The sequence below is a fragment of the Mobula birostris genome, chromosome 26, assembly GCF_030028105.1.
Source record: "Mobula birostris isolate sMobBir1 chromosome 26, sMobBir1.hap1, whole genome shotgun sequence".
NCBI classification, from domain to species: Eukaryota; Metazoa; Chordata; class Chondrichthyes; order Myliobatiformes; family Myliobatidae; genus Mobula; species Mobula birostris.
The window spans coordinates 50,977,054-50,997,157 of record NC_092395.1 but is presented as its reverse complement, the minus strand read 5'-3'; the positions used below and the strand labels follow the sequence as shown (position 1 = coordinate 50,997,157).

Below are 20,104 nucleotides of genomic sequence, written 5' to 3'. Positions count from 1 at the left end.
GGGGGAGGTTTGTTTTGGGGGTACGATACTGAAGCACAATAGAGGAAAATGTAATCCATTATATATTCTGTATTGTGTCATTCCTTCAATAAAAATAAATTATAAAAAAAAAGAATATTGGGCGGTTAATATACGTTATGCGTGTTCTTGGTTATATTGGACCGATAAAAAGGAACGACCACCATGGGTTGATCTGGAATTGAAAATTGTGAAACAATTTTGTTTAACTTCGTTACTAGGAGCTCCTTTACCTGTACAATTAGCCAAAATTTCTATTTTAAATATAAATCCTATGATTAAGCAGTCATTACGAATCTGGTACCAGTTTCCTAAGTCTTTTATATCTTAAAAAATTTAACCTTTTTAGTTTAATTTATCGAAACTATTTATTTAAACCTTCACTTAGTGATCCTATCTTTTCTCTCTGGAGGAATAAATGAATTTTTTCTTTTATGGATTTGTTTCAAGAAGGCCGATTGATGTCCTTTGAGAAATTAGTAACTAAATATTCCCTTTCATATTCACATTTTTTGCAATATCTTCAGGTCAGACACTTCTTACAAGAATATTTAAGTAATTTTCCATATATACAAGATTCTGACCTGTTAGACATTATTTTTAAAATGAACCTTTTAGTGAAAGGTTTTATTGGGAAAATTTATAATTTACTATTACAACAGGATAACTATTCTTTACTTAAGATTAAGCAAAATTGGGAAAGAGAGCTTAACATGACCTTGATAACAGAGGATTGGTTGCGAATTTTGAAGTTGGTCAACTCTTCTTCGATTTGTTTCAGTCATTCTCTAATTCAATTTAAAATTGTACATCATTATTATTTGACAAAGGAGAGATTGTCTAAAATATTTCCTAATGTAAATAGTCAGTGTGATAGATGTAAAACTGAGATAGCTACATTGACACATATGTTTTGGTCGTGTTCTGTATTGAAACAGTTTTGGAAATCTATTTTTTCTACAATTTCTAAAGCTTTAAAAATCAATTTACAACCTAATAAACTGACAGTTTTGTTTGGTATAATTCCTCAATATCTTCATGGTATTTCTATATCAGATCAACACGTAATTGCATTATTGGCTAGAAGGGCTATTTTATTAAAATGGAAAGATGCCTCTGCTCCCACTTCAATACAATGGTTCTCTCAGGTGATGTTATGTCTTAGTTTGGAAAAAATTAGAAGTCGAACTTCCGATCCTAGATTTGACTTCGAGAAAAGATGGGGGTCTTTTGCCCATTAAATCATTTGATTTGAGTTAATTAAGATGGTCCTTTTCTGATGCTTGGCTATATGGATTGATTGGCAGAATGATGTCTTTTTTAATGGAAGCTTGTATGGCGTATAGCTCCGGGTTTGTGCTCCAAATGGGTTTTTTCCCCGTTTTTTTTGTTATCGGGGTTTTTTAAATTTTAGTTAGTAGAGGTTCTTTTTTCCTTCTTTCCTTTTCCCAAAAAAATAGCTTTAACATTTTGTTTTTTTTTATTATTATAGATATATTATTCAGTTTGATTGATAGTTTAACTCTTATTTTACATGTGGATATGTTGTCTTGATTATCTTGATGCATTTTTCTTTGTTGTTGATTTTCAATAATAATCAATAAAAAAGATTTTAAAATGAAAATGAAAGTGAATATGTTAATAGAGAGAACTTACTTCTCTTCGATTGGTTATAATTCTTCCCAATCTCTTTTCCTGTATGTTATGATGTAGACCATGAGCTAAAACTAAATGTGAACAGTATCACAGAAGAACAAAATACTGAGGATACCACAAATCTGAAATTAAAATGTTGTAAGTGAGCTGATCAGACAATACTGTAGAAAGAAATACACAGTTAAGGTTTAGGTTTATGTGCTTAGAAATAAAGAAACAAGGGATCTCATAAAAGGACACTGGTGTTGACTCTGGTTTTCTCTCTCCCTGATATACAACTTTGTAATTACTTCAATATAAATCAAAGCTTAAAGCTTAAAGTAAATATTAAAGTACCTATATATCACCATATACAACTCTGAGATTCAATTTCTTACAGGCATACACAGTAAATCTAAGAAACATATAGAATCAATGAAAGACCGCCCCCAACTGGTAGGTCAAACAACCAACATGAAAAAGACAAACTATGTAAGTACAAAAATAACTATTAAATAAGCAAAAAATATCAAGAGTCCTTAAAAGTCAGTCCATAGGCTGTGTGAACATTTCAGTGATGGGGCAAATGAAGTTGAGTGAAGTTGTCCCCTCTGGTTGAGGGGTAAACACTGATCCTGACAATGCTCTGTGTAGATTTGCTTAATTGTGTGAAGGCCTTTACCCATGATGGACTGGCCCATATCCACCACCTTTTGCAGGGTTTTCCGCTCAAGGGCATTGGTGTTTCCATACCAGCAACTTCCATGCAATCAGTTCATACTCTCCATCACACATAAGACCAAAAGATATAGGACCAGAATTAAGCCATTTGGCCCATCGAGTCTGCTCTTGCATTTCATCGTGGCTGATCAAATTTCTTGTCAGCCCCAATCTCCTGCCATCTACAGAAGTCTGTCAAAGTTTTAGACAGCATGTCAAATCTTTGCAAACTCCTGAGGAAGTAGAGGGACTGCCGTGCTTTCTTCGTTACGGCACTTGTGTGTTGGAACCAAGGCAGATCCTCTGAAATGATAACACCAAGGAATTTAAAGTTGCTGACCCACTGCACCTCTGATCCCCTAATGAGGACTGACTCATGAACCTCCAGTTTCAAACTCCTGAAGTCCTGAAGCTCCTTCGTCTTGCTGACACTGAATAAGAGGTTGTTATGGCACCACTCAGCCAGATTTTCGATCTCCCTCCTAGTGTATATGTTGATTCATCACCACTTTTGATTTGGCCAATGACAGTGGTGTCAAGAGCAAACTTAAATATTGTATTGGAGCTGTGCTTCACCTCACAATCATAAGTATAAAGAGTAGTGCAGAGGCTAAGAACACAGCCTTGTAGTGTACCTATGTTGATGGAGATTGTGGAGGAAATGTTTCTGTTGATCCTAACTGACTGGGGAGGGAATCGAGGCTCCAATTGCGTAAGAAGTATTGAAGCCAAGGTCTTGAAGCTTATTGATCAGTTCCATGGGGGTGCTAGTACTGAATGGCGAGCTGTAGTCTATGAAGAGCATCATGATGTATGTATCTTCACTAAATGTTCCAGGGTTGAGGGAAATTGAGGTTTAATTTTCAGTATTATTTTAGTATCTATTGATTTTAGCATTCCAGAGTGCACAGAATTAGGGTGTGGAGGCAAGGAATCTATCAATGACAGGCACTCTTAAAAGCTTTATATAATCACCTATTATGAGCTATGAAGAATTTACGCATAAATTAGTAGTATAAACCTAACTGGCTCCTTAAGCCATTGTATTTAAATTCTCATATATAAAAACAAAGAAAAGCACAAGTACAGCCTCACCAGCTCATTTTTGAAAGGTCAGTCTGATACTCATATATATTTTTGAATTCCAGTCTTCACTGATGGAAATACTTTTTTCAATTGTTTAGAATGCACTGCAATCAACATTTATCATTGTTGACCTGTCTTGCTGACGTAAATGTTCATAACACAAAGGAAGAAACTACCCTTTCACAGTCATAGGATGACTTCCTCCATCAAACTGTCAAAAATCTCCATCCATATTTACATGTATAAGAAAGCAGATATCAACGTAATGTACCCTGTACATGAAGATCAAATAAGCTCAAATGATTTGTGATGCTCTTAAGAAATAAACTGGATTATCCAAATATTGGAATATGGAATAAAACTGAATATCAAAGTAAAGTTTAGATTTGGGCCTGGCAACATTTTTTATTACAGTATCATATCATCGAGGCAATTTGCCACATGACATTACCTAGGAATGCAAGAATACTCAAGAATTAATTAATACAAGATTCACCAGAACCCCAATACATTCAAAGGAAGGCAGGCATAATACAGCATGGAACACAACTGTCAGAGCCTGCACTAATTATGAAATAACCTCATAATTTGATTGGTTAATTCAACCATCCATCTCTCCTACACCCTAGTAACTTCCAGAAAAACTTACCTCACAATGCTCCCTGTACAAAACCTGCAATGTCTTCACTTCATTCATTGTGATATTCTCTGGCAATGGAGAATCACCAATCTCTGCATCAACGAACTCTGGCAGTGCACGAGTCACGTCTAATGGGAGCAACGTTAAACAAATCTATAAGTAAATTTTGCATGCGTAGTCCTATGTTACTTGAATTTTGTATGCCCATTTATTTTTGTGTTTACAAGCCCAACACTTGTTTTAGATTTTTTTTAATCATTTTTCTGTTTAGTCCTTTGAAGCTTTTCACAGTCAATGACCTTTCATCAGAAGCTATTGTCTTGAATTCTACAACTCCAATTTAATCCTTATCTCAACTGTCCAGCAGTTCTATGCCTTCCTATTGTGCTGCTATCTCAGGGCCTGTCTAGCTTTGAAATATGTCCTCCTTCACCAGGGCTGCTCCTTGTGACCCAAATGCCCATATTGATTAATCACTGTGCAACTTCCTTTCCTCCAAAGCACATTCTACAGACTCAGCCGGTGAATCAGACTTCACTGTGCCTCTACTTTGGATGAGTTATTGGGATTACGCCATTTTAAAAAAACCTGCTCAATCACACCTTTCCGCCTGGTTTCAGCTGCCAAACTTGCACCAGTGCTTTTCTTACCACCAAATCAGACCTTGGTCTGTCTGCCTATTCCTATGTTGCCAAGTGTGTATTGCAGCCTGTTTCAACATCGCTCTCTTCTTAGTTAAAATTCTTGCACTCTACCATCTACATGTACTACAAGTATTTTTTCAAGTGGAAATCTCCATTGCTTTCCTATCTAGCCTTCACTCAGTCATCCTTAGTGACTTCATGCTCCCTTCCATTATATGCTGCTCTGATTATGGAACTCACTGTCCACCTATTCCAATGCCACGCGCTACATTGAAAGCCCAAACCATTCACAGCCACCCCAAAACCTTTTCTCTTACATGGTTTCAAGAGGTAAGTTCCTCAATACAGTCAATATATCCATTTGAGGGTAAAATTCTAAGTAAATTTATTATCCCAATACTTAGGTTCATTTTCTTGTGGGTAATCACAGTAAATACAAGAAACATAATAGAATCAATGAAAGACATTATCCAATAGGATGGACAAACAAAAAACCAATGTGCAAAAAAACAACAAACTACAAATACAAAAAGAGAATGAAATGAAATAATAATAAATAAGCAATAAATATCGACAACATGAGATGAAGAGCCCATAGGATGAGGGAACAGTTCAGTGATGGCCAAGTGAAGTTATCCCCTCTGATTTAAGAACCTGATGGTCCTGAGGCTCCTGCACTTTCTCCTTAACGGCAGCAGCGAGAGGAGCACATGACCTAGATGTTGGATGCTGCTTTTCTGCGACAACGTTCTGTGTAAATGTGCTCAACGGTGGGGAAGCAAAGATGGTCAGTTTAGGGAACTCTGGTTAACAAAGGATATTGAAGGTTTGATAAGGGGAAAAAGGGCATGTTGGATATAGGAAATTGGCATTGGGTGAGTCGATGGGGCTTACAGGGGATATAGGAGACAACTTAAACAAGTCAGGATGGCAAAAAGGGACAGTTGTGGTTAGTAACTTCAAAACATTAAACTAACTTAAATGAAGGCAAGGGAGTCTGGGAGTGCAGGTCTAACTTCGTGTTTACTTTAAGCGAAGCATGCATGCATCATGTGGTAGCTTGATGACATATGCACTTCACGTTTTTATAATATAACCCAAAGTGAATTATTTCAATGAACAAGAATGCTTAATCAAACAATATATTTACAAAATTATTCAAATATTACTTAAATATTAAATACACAACACACTTCCCTACTTAACTATAAATTACAATGCATCACAACTACATACACAGTATATTATATAACACTACTACTATATATAGACATACAGTATAGCAAATTTTAAATTGCCTCACTCAGGCCTAAAGATTTAATCACTGTGGAGGATTTCATATTCTTGGAGGATAATGTCTTTCCTAACAAGGGGAATCACCGTCAGGTGAGACTTGTGGCTGTGAAAACAATCTCAGGTTCTGGGGCCTCCTCAGTGGTAATTGTAGGAGTTGACTCTGAAACTGCAGGAAATGGTTCTGACAGCAGTACCACCCTTCTTCTTCTAGTTTGTGTATTTTGATCTTCGGAAGGTGCATTTAATTCACTGGAGTATTCTCTTATTAATTATTCTATTGCTCTCTTTACGATCTGATATTCCCTCTTGGTTGCCTCATCCACAACACTATCTGATGAATCCTCTGTTTTTGTATTTCTACTGATTCTTTTCTTTTTGGCCTTCCGTTCATCCAACTGGACTCTGGTCTTTGCACCTACTGTTACAAGCAGCTTTTTGCTTCCTACTTGTAGTTCATGCAATAACCTTAATGTACACGGAGTAGATTCTGGTTCTTTATACTCACAAAAGATGAATGCTTTCCTGTAGCTCCTTAAGCACTCTTCCAGCTTCAAGCCAAGCTACATTTCGCAAATAATTGCCGACTAACATCTCAGGAGCATTCAATGTTGCCTACAAAAACTGCTACAGTCGAATCACTGCTTGCGACACTTTCATGATTCTTCTGAGCAGCATGCTCCTTCCTTGGTCCAGTATGCTTTCCAACCAGAGGCACAGAGCTCGTCACCTATGCCTGTTTGCACTCTGGTGGGGAATGGTTATGGCACCATCCAGCATCCAGTACCTTTCTTAATTTGTTTTCAGTTGGCTTCATTGCAGGGGATGCAGCATGCAAATGGTGGATGGATCTCCAATCAAGTTGTAGTTGTTTCAGCCAGTCACGTTTTACCCAATGTGGCTGGTTGGTTGTTGTATTTCACTATTACAAATGTCATGTTATTTTTTTCTCCAGTATAAATTCTTAGTTGGATATCTGCAAGTTTCAGTTCAGTATCTTTGTAATGCCATTCAAACACATTTTGTAGAATGACTGAAACAGCTGAACCAATGTCTAATTCCATTTTAATTTGCTTTTAACTTCTGCCATATTGCTTGTCTACTGTTAACTTTCACACTGTAATTCTTAATGCTACACTGTCCTGTGCCTCTTTCATTATTATCAGAATTTTCATCAACAGCATGCAGACTAGTGCTGTTTTTGAAACTGCAACTTAACTTTTAAGCTTTTTCTCTTCCCAGAACAGTCCATTTAGTTTTGATTGCCTGACATGCTCCGGTATGTGCCACAATGGTAACACACTCTGTTCAGCCAGACTGGTTTCTGTTGAAATGTTGTACTTTTGTTCACACTCCCTTTCACTTCTGACTACGACTCAATTGCAACTCTGTCTGATGTTTCCATTGATACAGCTATTTCAACTGCTCTATTTAATTGTAAGTTATGCTTCAGTTAGGAACAGTTTTTGAATGTTTTCTTGTAAGGTTGCACAAAACAAATGATCTCTTAGTGTATCATTAAGACCATTATCGAACTGACAACGCTGAGACAACTTCTTGAATTCAACCACTTGTGCTGAAATAGCCTCCCTTTCTTTTTGATTCCGCTTATTAAACCCAAGGCATTCTGCAATCAACAATGGCTTTGGTTCTAGATGTTGCTGTATCATTTTTACAATAGTAGCAAAGCTCATTTCTGATGGTTAGGTTGGAGCAGTCAAACTTTGAAGCAAACTGTATGCCTTTAACCCAAACCACTCAGCAAAGTAGGTATTTGTTTCTCATTGGCTATTTCATTTGCTTTAAAATATTGTTGAATTAGCTCAGTATACATGAGCCAGTTACCTGTTGTGTAATCAAACTCAGCAATCTTTCCAATGTAGCCAGCCATTTCTGTTTTTATGAATGATTATTATCACCCGGCACTCACTCTTTTATGAACCTGCGAGTTCTTCCATCTACTGCCTTTTTTTAAAAAAAAACAAGCTCAACCGTGTCTTCCCTTCCAAAGATCACCTCTGCATGTGCTGAGTTGTGTTTTTTTTAAACTTTTTTTTGAGTTCGAACATTTCACTGTGCTTCAGCAAATTAATAGCTGCCTAAAGTTCATTTTAAGAATGTCTTGTCACCAACGTTATGTTTTGTAACTTCAAACTATTAAACTAATTCAAAGGAAGATACGAGAGCCCAAGAATGGCGGTCTAACTTCATGCCTACTTTAGGTGAGGCATGTGGTAGTGTGATGATGTATGCAAATCATATATTTATACATATAACCTGTAATTATTTAAATGAACAAGAATGCTTAATCAAGATATATATATATATAAATACACACACACACACACACACACACACACACACACACACACACACACACACACACACAAAGATTACCCAAATATTACTTAAATATTAAATATATAACAGAAACCATGAAATGAACTTGGCAAATAGGATAAAGGAGAATCCTAAAACCTGCTATGTATATTAGAATCAAGAGTGCAGTTAAGAAAAGAGTAGGTCTTCTCACAGACCAAAGGACTAATCTCTGTGTGAAACAGCAAATATGAATAAGGCCCTGAACTAATGCTTCTCATTGGTATTCACTATGCCAAAGAATGTGGAGGTTGGAGTGCTTAGGGAGAGGTACAATCATAATCTGGAGCCTGTTTGTATCAAGAATGAGGAGGTGTTAGAAATATTGGAGCACATTAAGATGGATAAAACCACAGGGATGCTCGGAATCTGTCCCATGATGCTATGGAAAGTAAGAGAGACACTTGCCGGGGCTTTGACGGAGAATTTTACATCTTTACTGGCCACAAGTGAGATACCAGAAGAATGGAAACTAATGTCCCCTTGTAGTTTCCAGGCTTATAGTGATAAGGCTCAAACGGGAGGCTTTAAGAAAGGAACCCAAGGTATGCTGGTAGACTGGATCTCAAATTGGCTTAGCTGTATATGGGCGATTTCATAACTAGAATATCATAACAAGTGGTGTACAACAGGGATTCCCATCAGGGAGGAGGCTACATAACATCCACGTCAGCAACAGACTCAAAAAAAGTTACTTTCCCAAAGCGGTAAAGCTGTTCAACACCTCCACCTATTAATCCATCCCTCCACACATTCCACCATCACTATTTTATCATTTTCTGTCAGGGTCACTTTATATACAGACAGTCCTGTGCCTAGCATCACTTTATAGAAATACAATCAATGTATGTAAGCTATCTTATGTATTTATATTTATTGCGTTTTTATTATTGTGCTCTTTATCCTATTGTATTGTTTGTGCTGCATCGGATCTAGAGTAATAATTATTTTGTTCTCCTTCACACTTGTGTACTGGAAATTACATTAAACAATCTTGAATCAGTGCTGAGACCTTTGTTATTTATAATATGTATGTACATGAACTGGATGAAAATGTAGGTATCTGAAAAATAAGTTTACAGACATGTATATTGCTGGAGTTATAGACATTGAAGAGGACTATTTAAAGATACAGAGGGAGATAGATTATCCAGAAACTGGGTGGGGTGGTAGCACATGGAATTTAATCCAGACAAGAGTGAGGTTAATGGTGTGTGGAAAGTTGACCAGTAGGACATACAGAGAAAATGGCAGCACCTTCAGTGTTAATGTACGGAGAGACCTTGGGGTGCAAGTCCACAGCTGCCTGGAAGTGATGACACAGGTGGATAGGGGAGTGAAAAGTGTGTAAGAGACATCATGAGCAAAATATTGGTTAGACTGCACTTGGAATATTCTGTATAGTTCAGGAAGGATGTGGTAGCAATAAAGTGCAGAAGAGATTCACCAGGATGTTACCTAGAATGGAGGGCTGGGTTTACTGTCACTGGAAAGTATGAGGCTGAGTATGATGTTTATCTTAGAGGTTTATAAGATTATGAGGAATCATAGATAAGATATAAAATCTTTTCCCCCAGGCTAGCACAGGCTAGAACTAGAGGACACAGGTTTAAGGTCAGATTGGAGTAAAGGCAACCTGAGAGTGTGTTAAACACTGAGCGTGGAGGTTATCTGGAATGAGCTGCTAGAAGTGGCTGTAAAGGCAGACATGAACATTTAAAAGGTATTTAGACAGGTACTTAGACTGGAATGGTGCAGAGCAGTAAGAGCCTAATGCCGTAAAATGGGACTAGTGTAGAGAGGTTTTGTTTTATGCTCCATCCACATGCCCATTCAGGTTCGCAACTCCACTTCCCACGTCTGAAATCTCCACTGGCTAGCCATTGGCACTCATTTCTAATGCTACTGAACTGCAAGGTCACTCACTTACCCACCCACCCCCTACCTTTGATTCCCCTGTTTCTGTTAAAACTATCTCACCATAGTCATTATTATCTCTGCTCCTCTGGTCTGAGGGATGCAGTCTTGGAAGTGTTGGAAAACTGGTTTAGCCATTCACCTCCCTGTCTGTGTGGTCCATGGGGATTTACAGTTCTGCTCTCATTTGCCAAAACTGCTCTCCAGCCCTGGATCCATTGATAACACTTGGCTTCCTTTCGAAAAAGCAAAAAAACTGCAGATGCTGGAGATCTGAAATAAAACATAGAATGCCCTCTCCTGTCAGCCAGACTCTGCATCTCTGCAACATTATCAAAAAACATTTCCTGTTTTCTCACTTATAGTCAGCTAGTTGACCAATTAGTACAAAGTAAATAGAGATTTACTCCATAAGATATTGAAAGGACAGAATCAATGTTGGTTCCCTTTAACAAATCCTATTCCCTAGTCACTGACTCCATTCCACACCTTGGCAGCTTTCTGAAACTCAAGCAGGCTGTTTCTGACTAATATCCCCACAAAATGAGCGTTAGACCAAGTTGCAATAAACAGTAACCAGCCATCTACACCAATCCCATTTCACTCTCCCTATATTCCTGTGAACGCTCCCCCAGATTCTACCGCTCACCTACAGCAGAAATTTATAGCAACTAGTTAATCTACTAACTGGTGTCTCTGGGCCATGGGAAGAAACAAGAACACCTGAAGAAACCCAGGTGGCTACAAAGAGAACATGCAAACTCCATATAGAATGCAACCAAAGTCAGAGGGTCAAGTTGCTTAGGCTATGAAGCAACAACTCTGACCAGCTGTCATCCACAAACTGTAGGCTTTAACTATTTCAACATAGTTCTGGTTGTCATCACCCATTCACAGCTCCATAAACTTGACCCTAGTTTGAGTCTTAACCTGCACTAGTTATGTGCTCATGAATTTACACTAACACCTTGATTTTACAGTTCCCATCCCTCTTTTCAACTCTTTCCTATCATATTTACTTCTCATTATCTCTGTAACCTTCATTTGTCCCATATCTTCAAATATTAAACTCATCCAATTTAAGGCTTGTTAAGCAAACTTCTAATGTACTGGGCAGCTGTGCAACAGTGGTAGCTTTCAATTTCAAACCCTATTGCTCTTGAAATCCTTTACTAAACATCTCCTCTCATTTGCTCTTACTTTAAGGAACTCAATAAATGCTTAATTCTTCATTGAAACTTTTACTCATTTGTCTCACTAGATTCTTAAATGACTTAGTATCAAATTTTGTTTCTTAATGTTCTTATTAAATGCTTTATTCCATCTAGGGATAAAGGGGTTCCAAACCCTTTTTATGCCATGGACCCTTGCCACTAACTGAGGGGTCTTTCGACCCCACGTTAGGAAACCCTGATCTAAGGTGTCAGATAAATTAAGTAGTTGTTAAGCACTGAGGATGCTGAGGAAATGGTAGATAGCTTCAAGTTCCTAGGCATAATCATAACTAAGAGCCTGCCCAACCATGAATAGACTATGTCCAAGGTCAGTGCCTCTACTTCACCAGAAAAATGCTCAAGTAAAATTATTGTCCAAGTACATGTGTATTACCCTATATACCCTGAGATAATGAATAAACCCAATATCCTTTATAGAATCAATGAAAGACAGCACCATCTGGGTGTACAAGCAGTGTGCAAAAGACAACAAACTGTGCAAATACAAAAAGAAAGAAAGATAGATATTAGATAAATAAATAAATAAATAAGCAAGCAAGCAATAAATATCGAGAACATGAGGTGAAGAGTACTTGAAAGTGAGCCCGTAGGTTGTGGGAACATTTCAGTGATGGAGCAAATGAAGCTGAGTGAAGTTATCCCCTTTAGTTCAAGAGCCTGATGGCTGAGGGGTAATAACTTCTGAATGTAAGTCCTGAGGCTCCTGTACCTTCCTCCAGATGGCAGCAGCGAGAACAGAGGTGGTGGGGTCCCTTATGATGGATACTGCTCTCCTGCGACAATGCCATGTGCAGGTTTGCTCAATGATGGGTGAGAGTTTAAGCCGTAATGGACTGGGCTACATCCATTACTTTTTGTGGGATTTTTCATTCAAGGGCATTGGTGTTCCTATACCAGGCTATGATGCAGCCAGTCAATATAGTCTCCACAACACATCTATAGAAGTTTGCCAAAGTTTTAGATGTCATACCAAATCTTTGCAAGCTGCTAAGGAAATACAGGCGCTGTTGTGCTTTCAAGTCAAGTCAAGTCACTTTTTATTGTCATTTCGACCATAACTGCTGGTACAGTACACAGTAAAAACAAGACAATGTTTTTCAGGATGATGGTGCTACATGAAACAATACAAAAACTACACTGAACTACGTAAAACAACACAAAAACTACACCAGACTACAGACCTACCCAAGACTGCATAAAGTGCACAAACAGTGCAGGCATTACAATAAATAATAAACGAGACAATAGGCACAGTAGAGGGCAGTAGGTTGGTGTCAGTCCAGGCTCTGGGTATTGAGGAGTCTGATGGCTTGGGGGAAGAAACTGTTACATAATCTGGTCGTGAGAGCCCGAATGCCTCGGTGCCTTTTGCCTGATGGCAGGAGGAAGAAGAGTTTCTATGAAGGGTGCGTGGGGTCCTTCGTAATGCTGTTTGCTTTGCGGATTGCACTTGAGTAATTTCATTTGTTCTCATTGTAATTGTCTTTGTAATTGCACTTATGAGCTGGGCCCAGGCCAGTTCCTCTGAAAGCACAACACCGAGGAATTTAAAGTTGCTGACCCTCTCCATCTCTGATCACCCAGTGAGGCCAGGCTCATGGACCTCTGATTTCCTCCTCCTGAATTCAAAAATCAGCTCCTTGGTCTTGCTGACATTGAGTAAATGGCCGTTGTTATGCATCACTCAGCCAGATTTTCAATCCCCCTTCTATATACTGATTGGACACCACCTTTGATTCAGCTTATGACAGTGGTATTGCCAGCAAACTTGAATATTGCATTGAAGCTGTGCTTAGCCACACAATCATAAGTGTAACAAAAGTAGAGCAGGGGGGCTAAGCACACAGTCTTGCGGTGCACCTGTGCTGATGGAGATTGTGGAGGAGATGTTAATGCCAATCTGAACTGACTAAGGTCTGCAAGTAAGGAAATCGAGGATCCAATTGCACAAGGAGGAATTGAGGCCAAGGTCTTGATTAATTTTGAGGATGATAGTATTGAATGCTAAGATGTAGCTGATAAAGAGCATCTGATGTATGCATCTTTGCTGTCCAGCTGTTCCAGGGATGAGTGAAGGAAATGTCCTATCCAGATACACCATAGCTTGGTATGGCAACTGCTCTGCCCAACAATTGCGCAGAGTTGTGGACATAGCTCAGCACATCATGGAAACTAGTCTCCCCTCCACAGACTCTGTCTACATTTCTCATTGACTTAGGAAAACAGCAAATATAATTAATGCCCTCTCCCACCCCATAATTCTCTATTCTCCTCCCTTCCATCGGGCAGAAGATCCAAAAGCTTGATAAAAAACACCACCAGGTTCAAGAACAGTTTCTATCCTGTGTACAATAAAAATGGACTCTTGACCTCACTGTGGCCCTTATATCTCATCTTCTATCTGCACTGCACTTGTTCTGTAACTGTAACATTTTATTCTGTTACTGCTTTTGCTTTGAACTATCTGATGCATGTATGTTTTTGAAATTATTTGTATGGATGGCATACAAAACAAAGATGTTTACTGCATCTTGTACACATCATAATAAGAAACCGGCTACCAAGGGTATGAGAAGCAGCCTCTGGTGATGACACAACACTTTGTCAACTAGAAATGCTTTCTCAGATATTAGGACACTGCAGTCAATTTCTTAGAGAAACTTAAATTCAAACCAGAACTTACTCTACAGGTTACTACCTGTAGGGCAGGGGTTGCCAACCTTTTTTATGCCATAGACCCCTACATTAACTGAGAGGTCTGTGGACACAAGGTTGGGAACCCTTGGAAAATCCTGAAGAAGAGTAACGGACTGACCCAGAAATTGCTGGTGATGTTGGCTCTGTGCAGCCACTGATTGCTCTGGGGTTGCTGGAGTTGCATGCTGTCCATTTCCAGGCATATTGTCTCCCACACCATCCAATTTTTGCATAGGTTTAAACCTATAGACAAAACACAAAACTTTAAAAGGAAAGCCATTTGGAAGAATCGGAAATGCTGATAGCAGAATAGGGCCCATGGATTGAGGTCCTACTCTTGTTCTTCTGTTCAATGAAATTACAGCTGATCTGTGAGCAGATTTTATGTACCAGTCTTATTTCCCCCAGGTCCACTGATAGAGATCAGGGATTTGAAAGTAACAATACCCCGGCATCAACTCCCATGATTGCAGAATTTTTCCTAACTTCACTCCTGAAACTTTTAGACCAGGAGAAATTGACTCACACTATCCACATTATCAATTGTACTTAATATCTTAAATAAAACTTAATTCAAATCAGCTTATAGTCTTCTAAGTACCAAGGGAAACCAGCTGTGTGTAATCTCTCCTCACAATTTAACCAGAGTAGTATAGAGACTAGTTCCATACAGCAGTATTTCTACTGATTCTGAAACTTGGATTTTTGATGACTGGGGAATTCATGGAATCACCTGATGAGAATTTGGGAAGACAGATGGACAGGTATAGTACATAAATAGGAAAGATTTAGGAGATTATGTGTCAAACATTGGATAATGGAACTAGCATTGATGGGGCATTTTGGTCAGCATGGGTCAGATTGGCCAAAGGACCTGCATCAGAATGAGAATCGGGTTTATTATCTCCGGCAAGTATCGTGAAATTTGTTAACTTAGCAGCAGCAGTACAATGGAATACGTAATATAGAAGAAGAAAAAATAATAATAATAGTAGTAAATAAGTAAATCAATTATAGTATATGTATATTGAATAGATTAAAACTCATGCAAAAAACAGAAATAAGATATATTTAAAAAGTGAGGTACTGTTCACAGGTTCAATGTCCATTTAGGAATCGGATGGCAGCCGGGAAGAAGCTGTTCCTGAATCGCTGAGTGTGTGCCTTCAAACTTCTGTACCTCCTACTTGATGGTAACAGTGAGAAAAAGGCATGCTCTGGGTGCTGGAGGACCTTAATAATGGATGCTGCCTTTCTGAAACATCACTCCTTGAAGATGTCCTGGGTACTTTGTAGGCTAGTACCCAAGATGGAGCTGACTAGATTTATAACCCTCTGCAGTTTCTTTCGGTCCTGAGCAGTAGACACCACGCCCCTCCCCCCGCCCCCAATACCAGACAGTGATGCAGCCTGTCAGAATGCTCTCCATGGTACATCTATAGAAGTTTTTGAGTGTATTTGTTGACATACCAAATCTCTTCAAACTCCTAATGAAGTATAGTCGCTGTCTTGCCTTCTTTATAACTGCATCGATATATTGGGACCAGGTTAGGTCCTCAGAGATCTTGACACCCAGGAACTTGAAATTGCTCACTCTCTCCTCTTCTCATCTCTCTGAGGATTGGTATGTGTTCCCTCGTCTTACCCTTCCTGAAGTCCACAATCAGCTCTTTTGTCTTACTGACGTTGAGTGCCAGGTTGTTGCTGCGACACCACTACACTAGTTGGTATATCTTGCTCCTGTACGCCCTCTCATCTTATCTGAGACTCTACCAACAATGGTTGTATCAGCAGCAAATTTATAAATGGTATTTGAGCTATGCCTAGCCACACAGTCGTGGGTATAGAGAGAGTACAGCAGTGAGCACACACCCCTGAGGTGTACCAGTGTTGATTGTCAGCGAGGAGGAGATGTTATCACCAATCCACAGAGATTGTAGTCTTCTGGTTAGGAAGCTGAGGGTCCAATTGCAGAGGGAAGTAAAGAGGCCCAGGTTCTATAACTTCTCAATCAGGATTGTGGGAATGATGGTATTAAATGCTGAGCTATAGTCGTTGAACAGCATCCTGACATAGGTGTTTGTATTGTCCTGGTGGTCTAAGGCCGTGTGAAGAGCCGTTGAAATTGCATCTGCCATTGACCTATTGTGGCAATAGTCAAATTGCAATGGGTCCAGGTCCTTGCTGAGGCAGGAATTCGGTCTAGGCATGACCAACCTCTAAAAGCATTTCATCACTGTCGATGTGAGTGTTTCTGGGCAATAATCATTAAGGCAGTTCACATTATTCTTCTTAGGCACTGGTATAATTGTTACCTTTTTGAAGCAAGTGGGAACTTCCACCTGTAGCAGTGAGAGGTTGAAAATAAGTTACAAAATCTTGAGTTACATCTCTCTATGTAACTCACGACTTTGATGGCCTGGAGAATTCAATACAGTGAGGGAGAAAGGTGCTGATGTAGGACATTATTTCAAATATATAGAGACACTGCAGGATGTCAAAATCTATAAAATACCATGACACAGGATGTTGCAGACTACAATAGGTGCAGGAACAGCATTTAGGAGCAGCAGCTCAAGCTGTGAGTTTTGGAGTCTGAGAAAGTACTGACGTCAGTGTGGCCTATTCACAAAGATAAACGTTTTGTGGAGCTAGTCATTCATTCAAGAAAGGCAGCAGCGATAACCCAAGTAATCGCAGGCCAGTGAGTTTAGCATCAATGATAAATAACTTATTGGAAAAAAAAACTTCTAAGGGACAGGATTGATCTAGACTGAGGGTAGAGCCAAGACCCTGCTAGATCAATTTTACTATTTTTTTCAGAGAGGTAACAAAGCATATTATGAAGGTAACACTGCTGAAGTAATCTACATAGCCTTCAGAAATACCTTTGACAAGGTGCCACGTCGAAAATTGGCTCAAAAAGTTAGAACCCATCAGATCTAGGGCAAGTTGGCAAATTTGCTCTAAAAGGTGAATGTGGTGATTTGTTGTTAATGACTAGAAGTCTGTAACCATGGTGTTCCATACAGATTGATGCTGGGATCCTTGGTGGTGATGATTGTCCATCATATCTAACAACAACAGGAAACATGTGTGGGAGAGTTTTTTAAACGAAAAAGCTATTCACTGTGGCAGTTCCACTCTCTTTACCTCAGAAGTCCGAGTTCAGTGGTATGAACGAGCATCACAAACTGGGGTCTTCCTTGTTTGCAGTGGATGATCATGATGTCTTGCGATGTGCCTGTGCCTCGCTCTCCAGAGGATGTTGCAGTGCCACCTTCCTGGCCGTTGGATCTCACTATAGATCCCATCCACCCAGTCCGCCAGAGTTGATTTTGCATGCTAGGATAGGCATGTCCCTACTTCACCAGGGTACAAGGATGCTGGCTACCCTCACCTGGTTTGGCCTGCCTGTCAAAATGCTGTACCAGGGTTTGGCCGCTGTCGCATGCAAACAGCTACTTGGAGCCACAGATGAGAGCTGAATGTTTGGTGGGAACCAAAGATAACTTAACTGCCCTGGAATAGACACAATAAGCCCCTTCACCAGGAGGGTGTTAGCCCTCCTTGGACACCTTATTGTTTGTTAAACATATTAATAATTTGGATGTAAAGTTGGTGATATGAAGATGAAGAAAAAAGCCCCTAACTCCGAGTGGAGTCATCGGGACGCCGTCATGATGGCTTTTTTTTAGCAGGCTTTCTTATTTTTAAGAGGTCGAGTTGCTCGCTCAACACTCAACCCAGCACGGATGGAAAGTGTGCGAGGGAGCCGACTGGATTCGAACTCAGGAGCCTTCGCTCCGAAGTCCAGTGCTGATGCCACTATGCCACCAGCCGGCCTAAAGTTGGAGATATGATTGACAAAAAAATTGCTATTGTTGACAGTAAGGAGGGCTATCAAACTGTTGGATAATATTGTTCAAATGGTGAGATGGATATAGCAATGGCAAATGGAATTTAATCCAAAGAAATGAGAGGTGATGCATTTTGGGAGGATTAATAAGGCTAGGATATACACAGTGTTGGTTGCCTTAGGGAGAAGTGAAGAACAACGGGACCTTGATGTACACACCACTGCTGGTGGATAAGAACATAAGAGCAGGAGCTAATTGTATACAATACTGCTTCAGCCACAGCGGTGGTATTTGCTAGCATCTCCTTTTCTTTTACACCAAACTCTTCTGACCAGAATTCTCCTGATTTCTCTATTTAGGAAGCACACTGTTCAAAATCACCTGTATGATCCCTGTGGATACCACCAGGAAGCATTTGCTTCACACTCAGTGGCAATGCCTTTGATTTCCATACATTGTTTTCATAAATGCCTTCTGACAGAAAGTTTAGTCTATTTACTTCTCGTATGATTGAACTGCTATAAAATGTCAATATAATTTCAAATCCAAAATGCAAGGATTTATTCAGTCAGTTCAGATTAGTATCATTGAAAATTATTACCAAAAGGACCAACTTTATTAAGCATTGTGATTGATTCAACAGTTGGACTCCGCCACATCATCCATTAATCATCAATAACTTTCAACCCTGAAACCTCCCAACTATCTCTTATCTGGATAATAAATTTGGATGAGACATTAATGAAGGTGCTGCCATGAAGTCCATGGAGCTCCTGCGTATGAGAAAGGTGATATGAGGTGAGGGGGTTCCTGGACTGCATCTTGACTTGGAGATTGAATTCCTAGCTAAATTGGATCCTGGGTATTCATGCTTCAGGAATGTTCAGTTTTAACTTTTAGTGAACAATAGGGGAATTCTGTTCTGCAGTTAGGCTGCAGAAGGACTAAAACAGATTAGGAGAATGGGTAAAAAAGTGGAAAATGAAATACAAAGTTCAAAAATGCATGGTCATGCACTTTGGTGGTAGAAATAAATGTGCAGACTATTTTCTAAATGGGGAGAAAATCCAAAAATCTGAGATGCAAAGGAACTTGGGAGTCCTTGTGCAGAGCACCCTAAAGGTTAACTTGCAGGTTGTGTCAGTGGTGAGGAAGGCAAATGCAGTATTAGCATTCGTTTCAAGGGGTCTAGAAAACAAGAGCAGGGATGTGATGCTGAGGCTTTATAAGGCACTGGTCAGACCGCACCTTGAGTATTGTGAACAGTTTTGCACTCCTCATCTAAGAAAAGATGTGCTGGCATTGGGGAGGGTTCAGAGGAGGTTCCCAAGGATGATTCCAGGAATGAAAGGGTTATCATACAACGAACGTCTGTACTCGCTGGAATTTAAAAGGATGGGGGTGGGATCTCATTGAAAACTTTTGAATGTTGTAAGGCCTAGACAGAGTACATGTGGAAAGGATGTTTCTGACTGTGGGGGAGTCTAGGACAAGAGGGCACAGCCTCAGGATAAAGGGGCGTCCATTTAAAACAGGGATGCGGAGAAATTTCTTCAGCCAAGGAGTAGTGAATTTGTGGAACTTGTTACCACAGGCAGCTGTGGAGGCTAGGTTGTTGTGTGTATTTAAGGCAGAACTTGATTGGTTCTTGATTAGACATGGCATCAAAGGTTACGGGAATAAGGCCGGGGATTGGGGTTGAGGAGGAGTATAAAGGATCAGCCACGATTGAATGGCAGAGCAGACTCGATGGGCCAAATGGCCTAATTCTGCTCCTATGTCTTGTGGTCTTATATCTGTCACGGTTATCTCTACCTCTCAGAGGCTTCTGAGTGAGAAATGAGAGTCTGGTGCCATACCTTTGCTTCTGATGTACTGGTTGCTGTCGCATCGCCATGTACTGCATGTCCTCCTGTAAACGGTTTAAAGGTGAATCTGGCTTTAGACGTATCCCGTAGTAGTGATACTTGGAATTTCCCC

At 39.6% G+C, this 20,104-nt stretch overlaps 1 protein-coding gene across 4 annotated transcripts in view; it reads right to left on the bottom strand.

Moving 5' to 3' along the window:
- rfx2 (regulatory factor X, 2 (influences HLA class II expression)) overlaps nucleotides 1–20,104 on the bottom strand; it is a 221,387-nt gene that overhangs the window by 63,220 nt on the left and 138,063 nt on the right. For all 4 annotated transcript variants that reach the window (XM_072244689.1, XM_072244688.1, XM_072244691.1 and 1 more), the window contains 3 exons: nucleotides 19,984–20,103; nucleotides 14,383–14,507; nucleotides 4,109–4,227 (listed from right to left, as the gene is read on the bottom strand). In XM_072244689.1, the coding sequence (XP_072100790.1) occupies nucleotides 4,109–4,227; nucleotides 14,383–14,507; nucleotides 19,984–20,103 (364 nt within the window). The remainder of the gene's footprint in view (nucleotides 1–4,108; nucleotides 4,228–14,382; nucleotides 14,508–19,983; nucleotide 20,104) is intronic.